General features: G+C 38.9%; 1 protein-coding gene and 1 long non-coding RNA gene across 2 annotated transcripts in view; one reads left to right on the top strand and one right to left on the bottom strand.

The window, feature by feature from the left end:
* The window catches only part of LOC133545694 (uncharacterized), a 422,860-nt gene extending 420,854 nt beyond the window's left edge, over positions 1-2,006 (bottom strand). Inside the window, exon 1 of the long non-coding RNA XR_009804916.1 lies at positions 1,749-2,006. This is a non-coding gene — a long non-coding RNA (uncharacterized LOC133545694). The remainder of the gene's footprint in view (positions 1-1,748) is intronic.
* LOC133545692 (uncharacterized) overlaps positions 1-25,816 on the top strand; it is a 422,945-nt gene that overhangs the window by 334,045 nt on the left and 63,084 nt on the right. The window contains exon 7 of the mRNA XM_061891502.1: positions 12,785-12,966. Within this exon, the coding sequence (XP_061747486.1) occupies positions 12,785-12,966 (182 nt within the window). The remainder of the gene's footprint in view (positions 1-12,784; positions 12,967-25,816) is intronic.

Genomic DNA, 25,816 nt, shown 5'->3' on the forward strand with positions numbered 1-25,816 from the left:
TTTGTTCTTTATTAATGTTTTAAGGCTTTTCTACACCAAAATGCATCTATTTTTTCAACTTCTTCTTAGTCTTCACATTTTGCCACGCTCTATTTTACACATTTTTCACCCGATTCAAACTAACTTCAACTTCAAACTGTTCGGCCTCTTTGGGATTCGCGGGATTTCTATTGAAAAATTCCCCAAAAGTCCCAGATTTCCCCTGAATTCCAGGTTTTCCCATTCAAAATGAATCAACCATTTTTCAAACTTTCACCATTTCCACATTTTTCAACCTGTTTAACCCATTCCACCTTCGACATGTTTCACCCATCCTATTAATTTAAACTACAATTTTTCTAGGTTCCAAAAAATTCCCAGATTTCCCAGAATTCCAGGTTTTCCCATTCAAAATGAATCAACCATTTTTCAAACTTCCACCATTTCTACATGTTTCAACCTGTTCAACCCATTCCACCTTCCACATGTTTCACCCATCCTATTAATTTAAACTACAATTTTTCTAAGTTCAAAACAATTCCCAGATATCCCAGAATTCCAGGTTTTCCCATTCAAAATGAATCACCCATTTTTCAAACTTTCACCATTTCCACATTTTTCAACCTGTTTAACCCATTCCACCTTCGACATGTTTCACTCATCCTAGAAATTTAAACTACAATTTTTCTAAAGTTCAAAAAAAATTCCAGGATTTTCCAGAATTTCAGGTTTTCCCATTCAAAATGAATCAACCATTTTTCAAACTTCCACTATTTCCACATTTTTCAACCTGTTCAACCCATTCCACCTTCCACATGTTTCACCCATCCTAAAAATTTAAACTACAATTTTTCAAAGTTCAAAACAATTCCGGGATTTTCCAGGATTTCAGGTTTTCCCATTCAAAATGAATCAACCATTTTTCAAACTTTCACCATTTCCACATTTTTCAACCTGTTTAACCCATTCCACCTTCGACATGTTTCACTCATCCTAGAAATTTTAACTAAAATTGTTCAAAGTTAAAAAAAAATTCAGGATTTTCCAGAATTTCGGGTTTTCCCATTTAAATTGAATCGGCCATTTTTCAAACTTCCACCATTTCCACATTTTTCAACCTGTTTAACCCATTCCACCTTCGACATGTTTCACTCATCCTAGAAATTTTAACAATAGTTTTTGAAAGTTCAAAAAAATTCCAAGATTTTCCAGAATTTCTGGTTTTCCCATTCAAAATGAATCAACCATTTTTCAAACTTTCACCATTTCCACATTTTTCAACCTGTTTAACCCATTCCACCTTCGACATGTTTCACTCATCCTAGAAATTTAAACTACAATTTTTCCAAAGTTCCAAAAAATTCCCAGATTTCCCAGAATTCCATGTTTTCCCATTCAAAATGAATCAACCATTTTTCAAACTTACACCATTTCCACATTTTTCAACCTGTTTAACCCATTCCACCTTCAACATGTTTCACTCCTTCTGGAAATTTTAAAAATAATTTTTCAAAGTTCAAAAAAAATTCCAGAATTTGCTAGAATTCCTGGTTTTTCCAAATCTTTATTTCCACCCATTACTGGAGACTACTTCTTCTACATTTTTCAATGCATTTCAACCATCAAAATCTTAAATAGGACAAAAAAATGAAATTGTTTAATTGTAAAAATTCCAGTAATTCCGTAATACCATTTCTTTATTCAACATGTTACTACTTCAATATTTCACAACCACCCAACACAACTTATGGGACGGCTCACTCACCCACCCTTGGCAAGCAGTTTTTGGAATCCAGGTCCCTTGCAGTCCAGTTCTCCATGTGGCCTCCGAGTCCTCAAGCGCGGTCCAAACACTTTCCAAAAGTTGTACAAAAAAAAAAGTCACTTAACTGGTTTATTAAATAGCCTCGCTGAACATGTTTCTCCTTCAAAAAGTCCTCCAACAACCAAAAAACAAAACAAATGCCTTCCTCTCTCTAACCATGCACACCTGTTGACAACCAGGTAACCACGCCCAATCCCTCTGAGCCAATCACATCGCACGCACTTCACTTTGCCGCCCACTGACCAGTAATATTGATGATGCGTTCAGGGTCGGTGGTAAAAAGCAGTTTGTGATCATATTGCAATTTAAAGGGGATATTTTAGCACCAACAAGACATACTTTAACACTATTTCTACTTGACTATTCCTACATGTAAAGTCAAAATAGTTCGCAACATTAAGGGTTAATAAAGTAAATACTAGATAAATAGTTTTATAGTACAATTACTACGCCTACAATTCAGACAATATTGTACATAAAACTGAGGTAAAATACAAAAAATTAGTAAAAATGTCACAGTGTGTTAAAAAAAAACTGGCAGAAGTATTAAAGGGGAATAAATGTGTGACAAAAGCCCACGTATGTTTTTTGGGGTTTTTTTTATGCATTCTAAATCGTAAATAAAGGTTAGCAAAAGTCAGTTAACAATGGAGTCGATAGGAGAGAAATGTGGGAAGTGTGCAAGTTTGAAAAATGGCCAATGTATTTTGGTGAACACACCATTCCTTTGGAAAACCGGGAAAAATGGATATTCCTGGAATTTGTTCCTTTGGAAAACCGGGATTTTGGGGTGGGGGGAAATTCCGGGGTGAAAAATGTTTTTCACTAGGAATATGGTAGTTTGATCGGGGATATTTTTTTTTAAATGTATTTTGGTGGATTCACGAATCCTTTGGAAATCTGGGAATTCTGGAAATTCCTGGATTTTGTTCCTTTGGAAAAACAGGATATTTTTGAGGGAAATTCCAAGGGGGAAAATGTTTTTTGCTTGGAAAAAGGTGGTTTTATGAGGGATATTTTTTTTTTGTTTCTTTTGGTAAACACACCATTCTTTTGGAAAACCGGGAATTTTGGAAATTCCTGGATTTTTTTTAATTAACTTAGAAAATGGCAGTTTGATCGAGGATATTTTTGGAACAATTTATTTTTGGTGAACACACCATTCCTTTGGAAAACCAGGAATTCTGAAAATTCCTGGATTTTATTTTTTTTTTTACTTGGAAAACGGTGGTTTGATCGGGGATATTTTTTTTGAAAAAATTTATTTTGGTGAACACACCATTCCTTTGGAAAACCGGGAATTCTGGATATTCCTGGAATTTGTTCCTTTGGAAAATCGGGATTTTGGGGCGGGGAAATTCCGGGGTGAAAAATGTTTTTCACTAGGAATATGGTAGTTTGAGCAAGGATATTTTTTTTTGAATGTATTTTGGTGGATTCACGATTCCTTTGGAAATCTAGGAATTCTGGAAATTCCTGGATTTTGTTCCTTTGGAAAACTGGGATATTTTTGAGGGAAATTCCAAGGGGAAAAATGTTTTTTGCTTGGAAAAAGGTAGTTTTATCAGGGATATTTTTTAAATGTATTTCTTTTGGTAAATACACCATTCTTATGGAAAACCGGGAATTTTGGAAATTCCTGGCTTCTTTTTTATTAACTTAAAAAATGTTAGTTTGACCAGGGATATTTTTTTAACAATTTATTTTCATGAACACACCATTCCTTTGGAAAACCGGGAATTCTGAAAATTCCTGGAATTTTTTTTTCATTTTACGTGGAAAACGGTAGTTTGATCGGGGATATTTTTTTTTGTAAATGTATTTTGGTGAACACACCATTCCTCTGGAAAACCTGGAATTCTGGAAATTCCGGGGATTTTTTCCTTTGGCAGACCGTGAATAATGGAAATTCCTGGGGAATTTTTTTTTTTTAACTTGGAAAATGGTAGTTTGATCGGGGATATTTTTTGAACTATTTATTTTGGTGAACACGCCATTCCTTTGGTAAACCGGGAATTCTTGAAATTCCTGGGGAAAACATTTGTTTTTACTTGGAAAATGGTAGTTTGAACAGGGATTTTTTTTTTTAACAACGTATTTTGTTGGACACACCATTCCTTTTTTAAAACCAGGAATTCTGAAAATTCCTGTAAATTCCTGGAATTTTTTTTTTACTTGCAAAATGGTAGTTTAATTCGGGATATTTTTTGATCAATTTGCTTTGGTGAACACACCATTCCTTTGGAAAACCGGGAATTTTGGAAAATCCTGAATCTTTTAATTTTACTTAGAAAATGGTCGTTTGATCTGGGATATTTTTGGAACAATTTATTTTTGGTGAACACACCATTCCTTTGGAAAACCGGGAATTTTGGAAATTCCTGGATTTTTTTGTTCTGTTTTTTAACCTGAAAAATGGCAGTTTGATCGAGGATATTTATTTTTAACAAATTATTTTGGTGAACACACCATTCCTTTGGAAAACCTGGAATTCTGGAAATTCCGGGAATGTTTTTCCTTTCGGGATTTTTTTTTTTTAACAACGTTTTTAGGTGGACACACCATTCCTTTTTTAAAACCGGGAATTCTGGAAATTCCTGGAAATTATTGGATTTTTTTTTACTTGCAAAATGGTAGTTTAATGAGGGATATTTTTCTAAACAATTTATTTTGGTGAACACTTAATTCCTTTGGAAACCCGGGAATTCTGGAAATTCCTGGAATTTTTTTTTTTACTTGGAAAAGGGTAGTTTGATCAGGGATATTTTTTTAACAATTTATTTTGGTGAACAAACCATTTCTTTGGAAAACCGCGAATTTTGGAAAATTCGTGGATTTTTGTTTATTAACTTAAAAAATGGTAGTTTGACCGGGGATATTTTTTGAACAATTTATTTTCATGAACACACCATTCCTTTGGAAAACCTGGAATTCTGTAAATTCCGAGGATTTTTGCCTTTGGAAAACAGGGAATTCTGGAAATTCCTGGGGAAAAAATGTTTTTAACTTGGAAAATGGTAGTTTGATTGGGTATATTTTTTAACAATTTATTTTGGTGAGCACACCATTTGTTTGGAAAAAAACGGGAATTATGGAAATTCCAGGAATTTCAAGGATTATTTTTTTTTACCTGCAAAAGGGTAGTTTAATCCGGGATATTTTTGGATCAATTTATTTTGGTGAACACACCATTCCTTTGGAAAACCTGGAATTCTGGATATTGCTGGATTTTGTTTTTTTACTTAGAAAACGGTAGTTTGATCGTTCAAGATGAGTATGTGGATGGTGGAATCGGGTGAGAAATGTGGGAATACTCGAAAAATGGCAAATTTCTTTGGTGAACACACCATTCCTTTGGAAAACCGGGAATTTCGGAAATTCCTGGATTTTTTTTACTAATTTAAAAAATGGTAGTTTGATCGGGGATAGTTTTTTTTTAACAATTTATCTTTGCGAACACACCATTCCTTTGGAAAACCAGGAATTATAGAAATTCCTGGAATTCGGAAAAAAAATCACCAGGAAATTGGTAGTTTGACCGAGGATATTTTTTGAACAATTTATTTTGGTGAACACAACAATCCTTTGAAAAACCTGGAATTCTGGAAATTCCGGAAAAAACAATTTTTTAACTTGGAAAATGGTAGTTTGATCGGGGATTTTTTTTAACAATGTTTTTTGGTGGACACACCATTCCTTTTTTAAAGCCGGGAATTTTTGAAATTCCTGGAAATTCCTGGATTCTTAGTTTTTTACTTACAAAATTTTTTTATTAGCAAAGTTTTTTACTTTTACTTTCACTGGGGATGTTTTTATGATCAATTTATTTTTGGTGAACACACCAGGAATTTGGGAAAATCCTGGATCTTTTTTTACTTAGAAAATGGTAGTTTGATCGAGGATATTTTTGGAACAATTTATTTTTGGTGAACACACCATTCCTTTGGAAAACTGGGAATTCTGGAAATTCCTGGGGGATACAAATGTTTTTAACTTGGAAAATGGTAGTTTGATCGAGGATGTATTTTGAACAATTTATTTTTGTGAATAAAACATTCCTTTGAAAAATCTGGAATTCTGGAAATTCCAAGAATTTTTTTCTTTTGGAAAACCGTGAATTCTGGAAATTCCGGGGGGGGCGGAGTTTTTAACTTGGGAAAAAAAAATGTAAGAATGTTTTTTGATGGACACACCATTCCTTTTTCAAAATATGGAAGTCTGGAAATTTTTTTGGGGGGGGGGGACCGGGAATTCTGGAAATTCCGGGGGGGGGAGTTTTTAACTTGGAAAAAAAAAATTAACAATGTATTTTGATGGACACACCATTCCTTTTTTAAAACCTGGAATTCTGGAATTTCCGGGAATTTTTTTCCTGTGGAAAACAGGGAATTCTGGAAATTCCGGGGGGGAAAAGTTTTCAACTTGGAAAGTTTTTTTTAACAATGTTTATTGGTGGACACACCATTCCTTTTTTTAAAACCGGGAATTCTGGAAATTCCAGGAAATTCCTGGATTTTTTTCTATACTTGCAAAATGGTAGTTTAATCAGGGATATTTTTTTCGATCAATCTATTTTGGTGAAAACACCATTCCTTTGGAAACCTGGGAATCCTGGAAATTCCTGGAATTTTATTTATTTATTTATTTTACAACGAGCGCGCTTGCCGCTCTCACATCTCCACTGTCATCCCGACACACAAAACGAAGCATTCGTCTCAGCGGGGGCGTCATGTCTCACCCGATTCATCAGATTATTTGCGGGCCCAGATATGGCGAGGCTGAAGATGTGGTGGTTGACTTTCATTGCGCCGAGGCAGCTCGTGTTTGGCAGACGCAGCTCTGTTTGGCTTCCTCACTCCATAACAACTGCACCTGTCAGTCGTGTGTGTGTGTCTGTGTGTGTGTTTGTGTGTGTGTGTGTGTGTGTGTGTGTGTGTGTGTGTGTGTGTGTGTGTGTGTGTGTGTGTGTGTGTGTGTGTGTTATCTTACCACCACCCCCACCCCCCTCCCCCTTGAGGAATGATTATCATTCCTTCCGTGTCTTGTCTTTGCAGAGGAGTCTGCTTGTTTGAAGTGTTGCAAGCGTACATTTTTATGTGACCACGCCAGGACCACATATCACATATTCCCTTCTCTTATCGCAGCGCTGCTGAGTGCATCAGAATAGAAGCGCACGCTATCTGCCTCTAATATGCAGTAAACGGCGCAGGTAGCAGCAAAAAAGTGGTAATGTTGTGTGAAATAACGGCTTCCTATCCTTCCAGTTGTGTTGAGGGTCGCCGCTGTTGCCATGGTGACAAAGGTTGTGTTTCTTGATCACGTCACTGTGGAGAGATTGGGGTGGGACACGCTGCAGCCCTGCCCAAGATGGCGGCTTGCTCTCTGGCATTTTTCGCTCGTCACGTTCTGCTGCTGGTTCTCCTACTACTTCCCTGATCTTTCCTCCTTCTCCCCTTTTATACAGCCAGAGGAGAAATGTTAATTGTGTGCCGGTGCGCAATCCACGCACCTGGGTTAGATCGCGGTGGCGGCGCTCCCAGCACGCCCCGCCTCTCCGGTAAATAAATAAATGATAAATGGTTTGTATTTGTATAGCGCTTTTCTACCTTCAAGGTACTCAAAGCGCTTTGACACTACTTCCACATTCACACACTGATGGAGGGAGCTGCCATGCAAGGCGCTAACCAGAACCCATCAGGAGCAAGGGTGAAGTGTCTTGCTCAGAACACAACGGACGTGACGAGGTTGGTACTAGGTGGGATTTGAACCAGGGACCCTCGGGTTGCGAACGGCCACTCTCCCCACTGCGCCACGCCGGTCCGCCACATTCTCCGCCTCCTTGCCGCCATCTTGGGCAGGGCTGCAGCGTGCCCGTCGACTCCGCTTAAGAATTTATCATCTAAACTTTTTCCCACACTGATAAGGGTTTTATTTATCAAAATGTGTAATTTAATTTAAGTTTTTTTCAATAAATATCCAGATCTGTGGTTCTGAAACTTAGTAGTAGTAGGCCTAAGTATTCATTAAAAGCTTTTATTTAACATGGATATTTTTGGCATCTGTAATATTCTGGAGATTTCTTTGGAAAACCGGGAATTTTGGAAATTCCTGGAATTTTTTTTCTTTGGAAAACTGAAAAGTTTGGCAATTCCTGGATTTAAAAAAAAAATGTACTTGGAAAATGGTAGTTTGATCGAGGATATTTAATGAATAATTTATTTTATTGAACACACCATTCCCTTGGAAAACCGGGAATTTAGGAAATTCCTGAAATTCTGTGTCTTTGGAAAACTGGAAATTTCTGGAATTTTTTTCTTTGGAAACCTGGAAATTTTGGAAATTCCTGGAATTTTTTTTTTAACTTAGAAAATGGTCAATCCATCGGGGATGTTTTTTTATTTTTTATCTCTTTTGGTGAATTTTTTATCTCTTTTGGTGAATTTTGCTTTGGAAAATCAGGTTTCCCGGAATTTTTTCTGATTTTGATTTAATTTTTTAACTTGAAAAAATGGTAGGTTGTTCAAGGATATTTATTGAATAATTTATTTTATTGAACACACCATTCCCTTGGAAAACTGGGAATTTGGGAAATTCCAAAAATTTTGTGTCTTTGTAAAACTGGAAATTTCTGGAATTTTTTTCTTTGGAAACCTGGAAATTTTGGAAATTCCTGGAATTATTTTTTTTAACTTAGAAAATGGTAAATTGATCGGGGATGTTTATTTTTAATTTTTTATCTCTTTTGGTGAATTTTTTATCTCTTTTAGTGAATTTTGCTTTGGAAAATCAGGTTTCCCGGAATTTTTCCTGATTTTGATTTAATTTTTTAACTTGAAAAAATGGTAGTTTGACCGAGGATATTTATTGAATAATTTCTTTTATTGAACACACCATTCCTTCGGAAAACCGGGAATTTAGGAAATTCCTGAAATTTTGTGTCTTTGGAAAACTGGAAATTTTGGAAATTCCTGGAATTGTTTTTTTTTTTACTTGAAAAATGGTAAATTAATCAGGGATATTTTTGGAATTATCTATTTTGGTGAACACACCGCTCCTTTAGAAAACCAGGTTTCCTGGAAATTCTTGGAATTGCATTTATTTTTTTAACTTGGAAAATGGTAGTTTGATCGAGAATATATTTGGAACAATTTATTTTGGTGAACACACTATTTCTTAAGAAAATTGGCCATTCTGGAAATTTCTGGATTTTTTTTTTATTTCATTTTTTAATTGGAGGATATTTTTTGAAACAATTTATTTTGGTGAACGCACCATTCCTTTGGAAAACCGGGAATTTTGAGAATTCCTGAAATGTTTTCCTTTGGAAAACTGGGAATTCTAGAAAATCCTGGAATTGTTTTCTTGAGAAAACTGGGAATTCTAGAAATTCCTGGATTTTTTTTCTTGGAAAACCGGGAATTCTGGAAATTCCTGGATTTTTTTTCTTTGGAAAACTGGGAATTCTTGAAATTTCTGGATTTTTTTCTTTGGAAAACTGGGAATTCTAAAAAATCCTGGAATTGTTTTCTTTAGAGAACTGGGAATTCTAGAAATTCCTGGAATTATTTTTCTTTAGAAAACTGGGGATTCCGTAAATTCCTGGATCTTCTTTTTTTTTATTAGAAAATGGTAAATTGGGTATATTTTTTTTAAACAATTTCATTTGGTGAACACACCACTCCTTTGGAAAACCAGGTTTCCTGGAAATTCTTGGAATTGTAATTAATTTATTAACTTGGAAAATGGTAGTTTCATCGAGGATATTTTTGGGAGAATGTTTATTTTGGTGAACACACCATTCCTTTGGAAAAAGGGGAATTCTGCAAATTCCTGGAATTTTTTTCTTTGGAAAACTGGGAATTCTAGAAATCCTTGGATTTTTTTTCTTTGGAAAACAGGGAATTCTAGAAATTATGGAATTTTTTTTCTTTGGAAAACTGGGAATTCTAGAAATTCCTGGAATTTTTTTCTTTAGAAAACTGGGAATTCCGGAAATTCCTGGATCTTTTTTTTTTTTTATTAGAAAAATGGTAAATTGATTGGGGATATTTTCTGAACGATCGATTCACCATTTTCCAAGTTAAAAAATAAAAGCTTCCAGGAATTTCCAGAATCCCCAGTTTTCCAAAGAAAATTTCCAGGAATTTCCAGAATTCCAGGTTTTCCAAAGGAATTGTGTGTTCACCACTCTTTTGGAAAACCAGGTTTCCTGGAAATTCTTGGAATTGTATTTTTTTTTTACTTGGAAAACGGTAGTTTGATCAAGGATATTTTCTTAATAATTTATTTTGCTGAACACACCATTCCTGTGGAAATCAAGTAGATCTGGAAATTCCTGGATTTTTTTTCTTTGGAAAACTGGGAATTTTGGAAAAACCTGGAATTTTGTTTGTTTGTTGTTTTCTAACTTGGAAAATGGTAAATTGATCAAGGATATTTTTGGAACAATTTATTTAGGTGAGCACACCATTCCATTGGGAATTCCAGGAATTCTGGAAATTTCCGGACAATTTTTTGGGGGAAAACTGGGAGTTCTGGAATTTCCTGGATTTTTTTTTTTTTTTAACTTAGAAAATGTTAGTTTGATCAAAGAAATTTTTTTGAACTGTGACATAATCGGAGCCTAAAATAGGACAATCATTCATAACAATGATTTTAATTAATTTTTATTATTTTTGAGCAATGACAGTTTTTGTTTTTGTTTGTTTTTAAGTCCTACTAAAATTATACTAAAAATGAGTCATACATTTATATTTATTTTTATTTATTTTTTTTACTTTCAATGCTTAGGTTTCTAGATCGACTTCAAATCTATTTGTCCATTTTTATGTTTTAAAACAATTTTTGTTTTTATTTTTATGCCCTTTTTTGTCAAAAATAACCGACCGAGCTCAAATACACCTAAAAAAAAACTAGCCTAAATAGCACGTTAGCATCGATTAGCTCGCCTGATTTTAGCACGACACACAAGTCAAAAACCTCAACGAAGCTCACCTTTTACACATCCACCACACAGTATAAAACATTTGGTGGACAAAATTTGACAAAGAAGGAGTGGCATGCACACAAAGTACGCTGAATTCCAGAGTCGGTCCTCATCATATTTAGCTTCGGCGTGTTCGCCCCCCAAAAAATTCAGTTTTTCCTTCAAAGAATGATTCAGTATTCAAAGACGAGGCGCAGTTGAGGTCTGAGTGCTTTTTGGTTGACGTTTTAAGTTGTAAACATTGTTGTTTCTGACATGACGAGTCCAGGGAAGCTGAAGCCAGAGATCTGTCAGGACTTAAGTGACTGAAATCCCCCACAATCACATCAAAGGAATCCCGGGTGATTGTTCTGGACCTCCTTGTTGGTTTTAGCACTCTGGGGCTGGAAACACCTACCAGGAACACGGATGTAGACTACCCAGCCTGATAGAGAGTCCAGTCCATAGTGGATCTAGTTAATAGTGTGAGAGTCCAGTCCATAGTGGATCTAGTTAATAGTGTGAGAGTCCAGTCCATAGTGGATCTAACATAATAGTGTGAGTCCCGTCCATAGTGGATTTAACATAATAGTGAGAGTCCAGTCCATAGTGGATCTAACATAATAGTGAGAATCCAGTCCATAGTGGATCTAACATAATAGTGAGAGTCCAGTCCATAGTGGATCTAACATAATAGTGTGAGAGTCCAGTCCATAGTGGATCTAACATAATAGTAAGAGTCCAGTCCATAGTGGATGTAATCTAATAGTGAGAGTCCAGTCCATTGTGGATCTAACATAATAGTGAGAGTCCAGTCCATAGTGGATCTAACATAATAGTGAGAGTCCAGTCCATAGTGGATCTAACATAATAGTGTGAGAGTCCAGTCCATAGTGTATCTAACATAATAGTGAGAGTCCAGTCCATAGTGGATCTAACATAATAGTGTGAGTCCAGTCCATAGTGGATCTAACATAATAGTGACAGTCCAGTCCATAGTGGATCTAACATAATAGTAAGAGTCCAGTCCATAGTGGATGTAATCTAATAGTGAGAGTCCAGTCCATTGTGGATCTAACATAATAGTGAGAGTCCAGTCTATAGTGGATCTAACATAATAGTGAGAGTCCAGTCCATAGTGGATATAACTTAATAGTGAGAGTCCAGTCCATAGTGGATCTAGTTAATAGTGTAAGAGTCCAGTCCATAGTGGATCTAACATAATAGTCAGAGTCCAGTCCATAGTGGATCTAGTTAATAGTGAGAGAGTCCAGTCCATAGTGGATCTAGTTAATAGTGCGAGAGTCCAGTACATAGTGGATGTAACATAATAGTGAGAGTCCAGTCCATAGTGGATCTAACATAATAGTGTGAGAGTCCAGTCCATAGTGGATCTAACATAATAGTGAGAGTTCAGTCTATAGTGGATCTAACATAATAGTGTGAGAGTCCAGTCCATAGTGGATCTAACATAATAGTGAGAGTCCAGTCCATAGTGGATCTAACATAATAGTGTGAGAGTCCAGTCCATAGTGGATCTAACATAATAGTGTGAAAGTCCAGTCCATAGTGGATCTAACATAATAATGAGAGTCCAGTCCATAGTGGATCTAACATAATAGTGAGAGTCTAGTCCATAGTGGATCTAACACAATAGTGTGAGAGTCCAGTCCATAGTGGATCTAACATAATAGTGAGAGTCCAGTCCATAGTAGATCTAACATAATAGTGTGGGAGCCAGATGGAGCTAGACCATGTAGTATTTTATACGTAAGTAGTAAAACCTTGAAGTCCCATCTGAAGTGCACAGGAACTTAATACATCTAAGTTTAAAAAGAAGGGTTTTTAAGCCTTTTTTAAAAGCATTCACAGTCTGTGGTACCCTCAGGTGGTCAGGGAGAGCGTTCCACGTACTAGTAGCGCCATTTTATTTGATTTCAATATTTAAGACGTAGTGATTAGCTGTTGAGTGGACTCTCTAAAAGTGTCCCCCCCACCCCACCCGTCTCTCCCAGGTATGTGGTCCTTCTCCGTGTCCGAGCTGGCCGTCCCCGGCGCGGAAATAGGACGCATCGCGGCGGGCGACGCCGACCTCGGAGACAACGCCAGGCTGGAGTACACCATCTTGGAGGGCGAGACGGGCGACACCTTCAACATCTCGGGAGTCGACCGGGACGCCGTCATCACGCTGAACAAGGTAAGGGCTGTAAAACGGGGACAGGGTGCGTTTTTTTCTGGTCACTAAGTAGTATTTTGTTGGTGGTTTTTAAGGGTGTGTAGTGAAGCATGTTTAGTTAGTCCTCGTCCTCCAGTGATAATGGTACTTGTACAAATTTTTAAATGATGGGCCGCCACCTGCGCAACACATCAAGTCGTAAAATTTTAAGACGGACCAGGTTGCCAGGAGAAGGGTACATTTCGGACCGCATTGTGCTGAGTGTGAAATTTGGTGGAGGAGGAATTATGGTGTGGGAGTTTTTCTTGACCCTTTAGTTCCAGTAAAAGGAACGTTGAATGAACATTTTGGGACAATTCCATGCTTCCAACCTTCCGACATGACTGTGCACCAGTTCAGAAAGCCACGTGCATAAAGACATGGACGACAGAGTCCCATCTGGGTGAACTTGACTGGCCTGCACAGAGTCCTGACCTGAACCCGACAGAACAACCTTTGGGCATAGTTGCCAACCTTGAGACCTCCGAATTCAGGAGATTTTGAGGGGGAGTTGGGGCAGGTGGGGGGTTGAGGTGGGCGGGGTCGGGGTGGGCGGTGCCGGGGGGCGGGGTTAAGGGGGGAGGAGTATATTTATAGCTAGAATTCACTGAAAATCAAGTAATTCATATATACATATATATAGGCCCTGTGATGAGGTGGCGACTTGTCCAGGGTGTAACCCGCCTTCCGCCCGATTGTAGCTGAGACAGGCACCAGCGCCCCCCGCGACCCCAAAGGGGAATAAGCGGTAGGAAATGGATGGATGGAGTGAGTTTAGGGTTGAATTGTCCATCCTTATTCTATTCTCTGTCACTCGTAGTCGTCGCAGTTGTGCACCCTCCAAAATCCTAGACGTTATTTTCGGGAGAGGCAATGAAATTCGGGAGTCTCCCGGAAAATTCGGGAGAGTTGGCAAGTATGCCTTTGGGATGACTTAGAACGGAGACTGAGAGGCAGGCCTTCTCGACCAACATCTTGACTAGCCTGCACAGAGTCCTGACCTGAACCCGATATAATAACCTTTGGGGTGACTTAGAACGGAGACTGAGAGGCAGGCCTTCTCGACCAACATCTTGACTGGCCTGCACAGAGTCGTGACATAAACCCGATATAGTAACCTTTGGGGTGACTTAAAACGGAGACTGAGAGGCAGGCCTTCTCAACCGACATCTTGACTGGCCTGCACAGAGTCCTGACCTGAACCCAATATAATAGCCTTTGTGGTGACTTAGAATTGAGACTGAGAGGCAGGCCTTCTCGACCGACATCTTGACTGGCCTGCACAGAGTCCTGACCTGAACCTGATAGAACAACCTTTGGGATGACTTAGAACAGAGACTGAGAGCCAGGCCTTCTCGACCGACATCTTGACTGGCCTGCACAGAGTCCTGACCTGAACCCGATAGAACAAACTTTGGGGTGATTTAGAACAGAGAGTGAGAGGCAGGCCTTCTCGGCCAACATCTTGACTGGCCTGCACAGAGTCCTGACCTGAACCCGATAGAACAACCTTTGTGAAGTGAAGTGAATTATATTTATATAGCGCTTTTTCTCCAATGACTCAAAGCGCTTTACATAGTGAAACCCAATATCTAATTTTTTACATTTAACGCAGTGTTGGTGGCACTGGGAGCAGGTGGGTAAAGTGTCTTGCCCAAGGACACAACAGCAGTGACTAGGATGGCGGAAGCGGGAATCGAACATGCAACCCTCAAGTTGCTGGCATGGCCGCTCTACCAACCGAGCTATACCGCCCATTTGGGGTGACTTCGAACGGAGACTGAGAGCCAGGCCTTCTCGACCAACATCTTGACTGGCCTGCACAGAGTCCTGACCTGAACATGATAGAACAACCTTTGAGGTGACTTAGAACAGAGAGTGAGAGGCAGGCTTTCTCGACCAACATCTTGACTGGCCTTTACTGAGTCTTGACCTGAACCCGATTAAACAACCTTTGGGGTGACTTAGAACGAAGACTGAGAGCTAGGTCTTCTCGACCGACATCTTGACTGGCCTGCACAGAGTCCTGACCTGAACCCGATAGAACAACCTTTGGGATGACTTAGAACGGACTTCTGCTCTTAAGATCAATAAAAAATGATGCCACATATTTTTTGCCCATGCAAAAAACAAACTGCATGTATTAAATCGAGGTCCAAGTGACGAGCCACAGCTGCCTTCCATCTGGAGCATTTGTGTACGCAGACGGAAAAAAAAAATGAGAATCTGCAATTTTTTTCCGCGGGGTTCAGCTGGCTAACAGTTCCCTAAAGTGCAATGCGAGATCGTGACGATTTTCAACGGCCATTTGGCTAAGATGGCCGTCAGTCCCCCTATAATCATATCCTCATGAAGATTTGTGACCACGGTGCATGTTATGAGTGGCGACACCTGCTCATGACCATTCAAGCACGTGCTAGAGAGGAAGGCCATCAGGAGACGTGAGAAGAATATCTAAGATAATTATGTAGTATGCATCTGAGAAACATCTGTCAATATCCCACAATTTTTAAGTAACTCATCATTTACGTTCCGTCACGGTACAGGTTGGGTGAAGACGACACAGATAGCAGGGCGCGTGTGGTGTGCGACTGTGCGTAGTGATTAGCTGTCGAGTGTTACCTGGTAGTGTTGAGCCAGGTGCCAGGTTACAAGGGGGCGAGGCGAGGCGAGCTCGGAGGTCCGTGCGCAGGCGTGAGGTCTAGGGGCAAGAGCAAGGTCGAAATCCAAGAGGCAGCCAGGGAATCGGAGGGAATACGGGGAGACGAGGCGCACTGCTCGTGACACAGGAACGGGGGATAGCTGAGTACTGGAACAGGTCGCTAGTTTCTGGCCCGGAACGCAGGTTTTCACGCCCAGGAAGCTGATCAGCGTGCGCCCGGGCCTTAACATTTTCATGAATTACATTACAATGATATGTGGCAGGCAGGGAACCGGAGGGAATACGGGGAGACGAGGCGCACTGCTCGTGACACAGGAACGGGGGATAGCTGAGTACTGGAACAGGTCGCTACGTTCTGGCCCGGAACGCAGGTTTTCACGCCCAGGAAGCTGATCAGCGTGCGCCCGGGCCTTGACATTTTCATGAATTACATTACAATGATATGTGGCAGCCAGGGAACCTTAGGGAATACGGGGAAACGAGGCGCACTGCTCGTGACGCGGGAACGGGGGATAGCTGAGTACTGGAACAGGTCACTACGTTGTGCCCCGGAATGCAGATTTTCACGCCCAGGAAGTTGATCAGCGTGCGCCCGGGCCTTGACATTTTCATGAATTACATTACAATGATATGTGGCAGCCAGGGAACCGGAGGGAATACGGTGAGACGAGGCGCACTGCTCGTGACGCGGGAACGGGGGATACATGAGTACTGGAACAGGTCGCTACGTTCTGGCCCGGAACGTAATTTACCGCACGCCTTTTTCTCAGTCAGTGTGTTCCGGAATAGCCTCTGCTGATGGCATCGTATTCATAGGTTACACCCTTTGATCTTTTTCTGCAAATGCTGGCTTCTATTGCCGATGAATCTTTAAAGAGGTCAAAAGGCAAAAAAATAATAAAGTGTACCTCGTCTGCAGCGGCGCCAAAAACACATTCCGCACCGGGACCCGTTCCATCAGAACCATTAACTGCCGTGGCTTTTGATAGCATATGCAATCCATCTTCCCACTGGCATCGACTACAGACGCTGGAAATACAGCATCTGCCTCTCGGATGCTAATAGTAAAGAATTAGATTTCCCACATATTGATAGTTTTTTTCGTTGGAACAACATCCCCTATGAAAAGTCTTCATTTTTGATGGGTTTGCCTCCAAAAGTAGCAAACTGATATATTGGCCAAGATTCCGAGTTTGCAACTTTATAGCATATAGAAACCTGCTCAGTTCTGATTGGATAATAAACAAGGGGCAGTCGGCGCTGAAACCAGAAACCACCTCAGATTAATTTCCATAGACTGACTTAGTTCTCCTTTAGGCACCTTTTCTTTGAACTGTTTTGTAGCCAAGGCCACGGCTGTTTATGACCCCTCCTCCCTTAGAAACAGCTGTTGCCATATAATCAGGGAAAGTCCAAATAAAAGAGGAGGCGCACAATCTTTCGTCAGAGCGTGGGACGACACCGTACAAGGGTCCCAGATTTCTCCCTTCACTGTAACTGAAGCACAGTACGTCTGACTATGGTCGCCCTAATTCGCCAACAATCCAGTTTACCAGAGTCGTGCTGTCAGAATAATTATATCTAAGTTATCACAAAACTTTGGTGTTACACACAGATGATAAATGCCCCACAACAAGAGAATACAAAAAATAAGTAGTTTGTAGACTACAATACTTGTACGTTGAAGCACAGTACGTCTGACTATGGTCGCCCTAATTCGCCAACAATCCAGTTTACCAGAGTTCAGCTGTCAGAATAATTATATCTAAATTATCACAAAACTTTGGTCTTAACACACAGAGGATGAATGCCCCACATCAAGAGAATACAAAAAAGAAGTAGTTTATAGACTACAATGGCGGATGCGCACACATTTTCGGGACTTATGCAGATCCCAGCAGGTACCAATAGGTAAGAAAAGTTGGTTTTGCATAATAGTGTGAAACAAACACCGGATAAAGTCTGGTAATAGTTGCCATTTTAGGGTTCTTAAACACACACCATAATAATACTTGTACGTTGAAGCACAGTACGTCTGACTATGGTCGCCCTAATTCGCCAACAATCCAGTTTACCGGAGTCGTGCTGTCAGAATAATTATATCTAAATTATCACAAAACTTTGGTGTTAACACACAGAGGATGAATGCCCCACAACAAGAGAATACAAAAAAGAAGTAGTTTATAGACTACAATGGTGGATGTGCGCAAATTTTCGGGACTTATGCAAATCCCAGCAGGTACCAATAGATAAGAAAAGTTGGTTTTGCGTAATATTGTGAAACAAACACCAAATAATGTCTGGTAATAGTTGACATTTTAGGGTTCTTAAACACACACCATAATAATACTTGTACGTTGAAGCACAGTACGTCTGACTATGGTCGCCCTAATTCGCCAACAATCCAGTTTACCAGAGTCGTGCTGTCAGAATAATTATATCTAAATTATCACAAAACTTTGGTGTTAACACACAGAGGATGAATGCCCCACAACAAGAGAATACAAAAAATAAGTAGTTTATAGACTACAATGGCGGATGCGCGCAAATTTTCGGGACTTATGCAGATCCCAGCAGGTACCAATAGGTAAGAAAAGTTGGTTTTGCGTAATATTGTGAAACAAACACCAAATAATGTCTGGTAATAGTTGCCATTTTAGGGTTCTTAAACACACACCATAATAATACTTGTAGGTTGAAGCACAGTACGTCTGACTATGGTCGGCGTAATCCGGTTTACCAGAGTCGTACGAAAACATTTTGACGGATTTTTGAGCGTGGTGTGTAATGTTCGGTATTCTCAATGAAACATCAAAGTTTTGGTGTCGCTTTCTTACGGGTACTTGCTCGCGTCATTTGTTGAACGGGCAGTCCAAATGTCTTATGTGTGACTGCCATCTACTGGTCATACTTATCATTACACCAAGTACCAAGAAGAAATTGCTTCGAGGTCGGTAAGCACAATCAGAATGACCACGGCGGTTTAGCTCGGTTGGTAGAGTGGCCGTGCCAGCAACTTGAGGGTTGCAGGTTCGATTCCCGCTTCCGCCATCCTAGTCACTGCCGTTGTGTCCTTGGGCAAGACACTTTACCCACCTGCCACCCACACTGGTTTAAATGTAACTTAAATATTGGTTTTCACTATGTAAAGCGCTTTGAGTCACTAGAGAAAAAGCGCTATATAAATATAATTCACCTCACAATACGTACATTAGGTACAGTGTTGATTTTTGGAGAAAATCAAAGGATTCTAGTCCGAAAAATATACCGTATTTCCTCGAATTGCCGCCGGGGCGCTAATTATTTTAAAACCTCTTCTCACTCCGGCACTTACCTAAGGCATGTGGTAAATTTAGGCCTGCACTTATAAATTTGAGTGTGATGTAAGGATACCATCATGAAAAGCACATTTAATAAAGAAAACGTTACTATGGTCTTACCTTTAAGACCATAGTAACGTTATGGTCTTAAAGGTAAGACCATAGTTATGTTAGATCCACTATGGACTGGACTCTCACTATTATGTTAGAGCCACTATGGACTGGACTCTCACTATTAATGAAGTCCATACGCAGCTCCTTCTGATCAAAAGCATCGATAACTTGTTTATAGAAGTCTTCCTTATCTTTCTTCACTTTTAAAAGTCTCCCCGTCTCGATGGAGATCTTCCTTTATTACCTCCTGCTTCGATTGAAAGTCCAGTTTAGAAAACTGTTTTATTTTAGATATGTAATCCTCCATGTTAAAATGGCAAGAGAGAGGAAAAAATTGCAGCCGAGTAGCCAAAAGACGGATCACTAGCGCCCTCTACCACCAGGAGTCATTTAATGACTCATATTTGACACACGCAGCTACGGTATGGTAATAAAACATAGCTGCTTACTTTTCTTTTTAGCATATTCAATAGCTTGGACCTTAAATCCAATTCTTCTTCCCTTTATGCAATTTAAAATGATTGATATCAGCCTCCTCCATTTTGAAAATGATGACAGGTAAAGTGTCACTCGTGACGTGACGAGTTTGACCCGGTGGAAATTCTAGGCATATGCAAATTATTATTGCAAAACGAGTTTGACCCGGCTGAAAATCTAGACATGCGCTGATAAAATAATATTTTGCGAAACAAGTTTGACCCGGCGGTAATTCTAGGCAGGCGCATACTATATAGCCCGCGGCAATTCAAGGAGATACGGTAGTCTATATTACGAATTATCGATTTTTTCAGAGCTCCGGGAGCTCTATGCTGTTTTTAAACATCTGCAAAATTGCGAGTCCGTCACAAGTTAAAAAAAAATAATAAGAAATGAACTCATAGGCCACGAGTTAAGTAGCCTAAATCACAGGAGTCAAACTCAAGACCAGGGGCCCGCGGAACCTTGGAAATAATATGTGTCAATAGTTCATCTTTCTTCAATAATTTATTTCCATTTTGACTGGGGAAAAAAAAAGTAATGCATGCAAATGTTGTTAAGATCTCGCTGGTATTTATTTATTTTTTTTTTTTTTAATCATTGAAAACCTTTTTAAATGAAATCCTCCACTGGCCGAACTAAAATATCTGCTTGCAACTCATGCTTCCATGAGTGGAAAAAACGGTAAATGAAGGGTGAGTTGTGTAATGATCGGTGACTCCAGGATACTGCGGGCCTCTTTTTTCATAGTTGAGGCCTAAAATGCCTGATTTTGCCACGATGAGGGGTTATCTCGATATCAATATTTTGGTGCCATTTCCAAATTTCTGTTGTGTTTTGTTTCCCGAACTCATCTTGTGCATGCCCCTGCTTCACCAGTCCCTGGTACGCTTTCGCTACTTTGTCCTGAATTCCCTAACCTCTTGTGTGTTTGATTCCTAGTCCCCCTAGAGTAAAAGGGTTTCTCTTGCCTTGCTCAGTGTGCCCTGGCCCTTACACCTGCCGACCTCTGAGGAACCTATTTTGTCCGGATTACATGGTGTGCGTTTCTGCTCCATCGCCCTTCCCCAAAAAAATGTAGTAATTAAATAAAATATCCATCCATCTTCCGCTTATCCGAGGTCGGGTCGCGGGGGCAACAGCCTAAGCAGGGAAACCCAGACTTCCCTCTCCCCAGCCACTTCGTCTAGCTCTTCCCGGGGGATCCCGAGGCTTCCCAGGCCAGCCGGGAGACATAGTCTTCCCAACGAATACAAAAAAAATGTTTACATTTTACAGAATTTTTTTTTTTTTTAAATAATAACACTCCCTCCCACCCCACGTCCTACATTTCCGTCACATTTGGGGGTTTTTTCAACCCAACATTTTTTAATGTAGCTAAAAACGTTAATGCAAGGATCTGGAAAGTTCCTCTAAAGAAAAGGAACTTGCTGCAAAAAATTTTGTGTCCCAAGTTTTGAACAGATTTGACCCCCAGTTGAATACCCCAGTCTATAGCGACCAATCAGTTTTTGCCCCATCGCCCTTCAAAAAAAATGTTTATAATTAAATAAAATATCCATCCATCTTCTTCCGCTTATCCGAGGTCGGTTCGCGGGGGCAGCAGCCTAAGCAGGGAAACCCAGACTTCCCTCTCCCCAGCCACTTCGTCTAGCTCTTCCCGGGGGATCCCGAGGCGTTCCCAGGCCAGCCGGGAGACATAGTCTTCCCAACGAATACAAACATTTTTTTTACATTTTACAGAATTTTTTTTTTTTAATAATAACACTCCCTCCCACCCCACGTCCTACATTTCCGTCACATTTGGGGTTTTTTCAACCCAACATTTTTTTAATGTCGCTAAAAACGTCAATGCAAGGATCTGGAAAGTTCCTCTAAAGAAAAGGAACTTGCTGCAAAAAATCTTTTTTTTTATTTTTTTTTTCTTTGTCATGAAAAAGGGAGGTTTTTGTGGTTGGTGCACTAATTGTAAGTGTATATTGTGTTTTTTTTGTTTTTTTAATAAAAAATTATAAAAAATTATTCTGTGGCCACGGCTTCAGACCACCAAGCACCAACATGAGAGCCTGTTTCAGGGTTACAATATTGTTGTATTTTTCAATAAGTCTCTCAGTTGCTTTCCAGCAATTCTCTTTTTCTCTTTCGTTCTCGCTCACACTCTGGCTCCAGCCCCAACCCCGTCTCTCTTCCTGGTGGCTGCTTATAACATAGTGACAGGTGATTAGATAACAAGGCCCAGGTGGGCCGTCTGCGCACCTGTCGCTGATTTCAAGGCCGTTCCTGGCACACCCCGCTTCGCTGCAGGCCCGCAGGCCACACCCCCTCCACAGTTAGCTTCAGAATAACAATGTTATTACAGAGAATACTCTAGAAATGTTGGTTTTACTTAAAAATGATTAGTGGTGTTCAGTGTAAAAAAAATATTATATGTCTCTTATGGAAATACATTTTAAAATATTTGGCTCCCGACCCCTGTTCTAAAGAAAAGGAACTTGCGGCAAAAATGTTTGTGTCCCAAGTTTTGAACTGATTTGACCCCCGGACCGCCAGTTGAATACCCCTGTCTGTAAAGACCAATCAGTCGACTGATGTACGCAGTTCTCTCCCGCAAAAAAATGTTTTCAAAGTCTAGATGGCCGGATGAGGACACCAAAAATTAAGACTATCTGAGCTTCGGTAAGTTCAAGTTCAGCAAGATTCACGAAAACAATCCTCACATAAAAGTGGTTTTCAGAACAGGATTTTCTCAATCACACCCCCCCAGCCCCCTACCCATAAATGTCTTTTGAAGAGAAGCCGAGACGAGGAGGGATACAGTAACATATGCAGGAAGAAAGAAATTGAAATGTAGGCCCCTGGGACTGATTGGGAAAAAAAAAAAAAAAAGAAGTGATGGATAAAAGTGGAGAAGATGAGAGGGTCGAGGGAGGGGAGCTAAAATGAGGTTCTGAGAAGCGGGAGAACTGCAAGAAGGCGGCGTGACTCATATGAAAACCCGAGTAGTGTCAAGACGGAAAAGGGGGATAAAGGTGCAGAGAAGTGCTGCCAAAATCATCCCGGTGAATAAACCAGAAATATAAAGTGGCGTAAATGATTATTCAGACAAATATCACCTTTAATGGGAACTGCCTTTTTGGGCTATTTTTACTATTGTTCACAATAAAAGAAAGAAAGACAAAATATACCTATTTATTTTTTTGTGTTTTAACATTCTAAAACTGGCTTGTTTTTGGTAGTTAGCAATGTAACAGGAAGGGGAGCTAACATGAGGTTCTAAGAAGCGGGAGAACTGCAAGAAGGCGGCGTGACTCATATGAAACCCCGAGTAGTGTCAAGACGGAAAACGGGGGTAAAGGTGGAGAGAAGTGCTGCCAAAATCATCCCGGTGAATAAACCAGAAATATAAAGTGGCGTAAATGATTATTCAGACAAATATCATGTTGAATGGGAGCTGCCCTTTTTGGGCTATTTTTACTATTGTTCTCAATAAAAAGAAAGAAAGACCAAATATTGATATGATTTTTTTTGTATTTTAACATTCTAAAACCGGCTTGTTTTTGGTAATTAGCAATGCAGCAGGGAGGGGTGCTAACATGAGGTTCTGAGAAGCGGGAGTACTGCAAGAAGGCGGCGTGACTCATATGAAAACCCGAGTAGTGTCAAGACGGAAAAGGGGGGTAAAGGTGCGGAGAAGTGCTGCCAAAGTCATCCCGGTGAATAAACCAGAAATATAAAGTGGCGTAAATGATTATTCAGACAAATATCACCTTTAATGGGAACTGCCTTTTTGGGCTATTTTTCCTACTGTTCACAATAAAAAGAAAGAAAGACAAAATATTGATATAATTTTTTTGTGTTCTAACATTCTAAAACCGGCTTGTTTTTGGTAGTTAGCAATGTAGCAGGGAGGGGAGCTAACATGAGGTTCTGAGAAGCGGGAGTACTGCAAGAAAGTGGCGTGACTCATATGAAAACCCGAGTAGTGTCAAGACGGAAAAGGGGGCTAAAGGTGCGGAGAAGTGCTGCCAAAGTCAGAAATATAAAGTGGCGTAAATGAAATTCAATCCCGGCATTGATTTAAATGACAAAATACAAAAAATATTGTACATTATACATATTTTTATGAAGGTGTCTGTTGCTACATTTTATATATATATATATATATATATATATATATATATATATATATATATATATATACTTGCAGTGTGTATAATGTACAAACTACATATTATTATGAAAGTGTCTGTTACTACATTATATGATACTTGGAGTGTGTATATTGTACATATTACATATTTTTATGAAGGTGTCTGTTACTACATTTTATATTATATATATATATATATATATATATATATATGTATATGTATATATAGTATATATATATATACATAATTGCAGTGAGTATATTGTACATATCACATATTGTTATGAAGGTGTCTTTTACTGCAATATATATATACATATATATATGTATATATATATACTTACATATATATATACATAAATACATATATATATATATATATATATATATACTTGCAGTGTGTATATTGCACATATCACATATTGTTATGAAGGTGTCTGTTACTACCATATATATATATATATATATATATATATATATATATATATATATATATGTATATGTATATATATATATACATAATTGCAGTGAGTATATTGTACATATCACATATTGTTATGAAGGTGTCTTTTACTGCAATATATATATACATATATATATATATGTATATATATATACTTACATATATATATACATAAATACATATATATATATATATATATATATATATATATATATATATATATATATATATATATATATATATATATATATATACTTGCAGTGTGTATATTGCACATATCACATATTGTTATGGTGTCTGTTACTACCATATATATATATATATATATATATATATATATATATTACTTGCAGTGTATATATTGTACATATTACATATTGTTATGAGGGTGTCTCTTACTACATTATACATAGACTAATAAAACCTTGACAGAGGGTTGTTTTAGAGGGCTTTGAAGGCTACAATATTGACTTTTATTATTTTATTTTTTTTAATCATATTTAAAATTGTTTATAAAATAAAACAAAAACCTGTGTTATTGTCTCTCATAATAGTTGTGAACGACAGGCAAAATAAAATATAAAAAAGTGCACCATGACGTGCACCAGACAAATGAACAATGGAGTGACTGTGTGTAAACAAGCAGAACCTCGGTCGGACATGTAAAACTGCAGGTAATCACACCTTCTACGGACAGGATTGCCGTCTTTTATTGCAATCATCTCACTCCAAAAGCAGCCTGCTGGCAAGGGAAGTAGTCGACACAAACGCCGCGCCGAACCACTGAACACAACTTCAAGGCCGGACGTGAAATAATTCTTCCAAAGCTTTGGGCCCGTGTCAAAAGTAGTTCTATCTCAAGTCCTTGTCGGGTTCGGTATTGTTGCTAGCCTTCAAGTCACCACAGAGAATCGTGACGGACGTTTAAAGCTGTCAAAATGCTGAGAAAAATATCAAGATTTCAAACCGTGGACTTTGGATTGTTTTACCGAGGCAAAGGAAAGTTGGCACGAGCAAGACGTGAGTGTAAGTACGTATTTATTTTTACACTATAACTACAAAAAGAAGCAAACACAAGGCGCACCCAATGGCGGAGAACAAACTTGGCTATGAAACAATGGACAAAAAAACAAAACTCAATAACTGTGACATAAAGAAAATAATAAAAAAAACTTACGTGGCATGGAGAGAATGATTAAACAGGCATGGCATGGCATGATGGAAATATAGGTAAATCGCCAGGCTGACCCCCTGGCAACTACAGGTTTAAGTTTAAATAATGGACATGATTAGTGCAAACAGGTGTGAGACATGAGGACAGGGTGTAAACTATTGAGTTGGCATGGTAACAAAGCAAACAAGGAAGTGCAGGAACAGGAACCGAACATGACCAAAACAAAAGATGATCCCATAGACGTGACACAATAACTGTATTGCAAAGTTACATTAGTGTTAGTACATAACACACATAAATATTTACAGTACCATACAATACAATTGTTATTATATGTGCTAACGTAGAGGGACTACTTTTACATGCGCCGTTATGCAGCTAACTGTATTGTTGCTCTCTCGACCAACATTACCAATGCGCTTTTGGAAGAATGGTAGGAAATTCCTATAAACGCACTCCGCAACCTTGTGGA

The sequence above is a fragment of the Nerophis ophidion genome, linkage group LG28, assembly GCF_033978795.1.
Source record: "Nerophis ophidion isolate RoL-2023_Sa linkage group LG28, RoL_Noph_v1.0, whole genome shotgun sequence".
Lineage (NCBI taxonomy): Eukaryota > Metazoa > Chordata > Actinopteri > Syngnathiformes > Syngnathidae > Nerophis > Nerophis ophidion.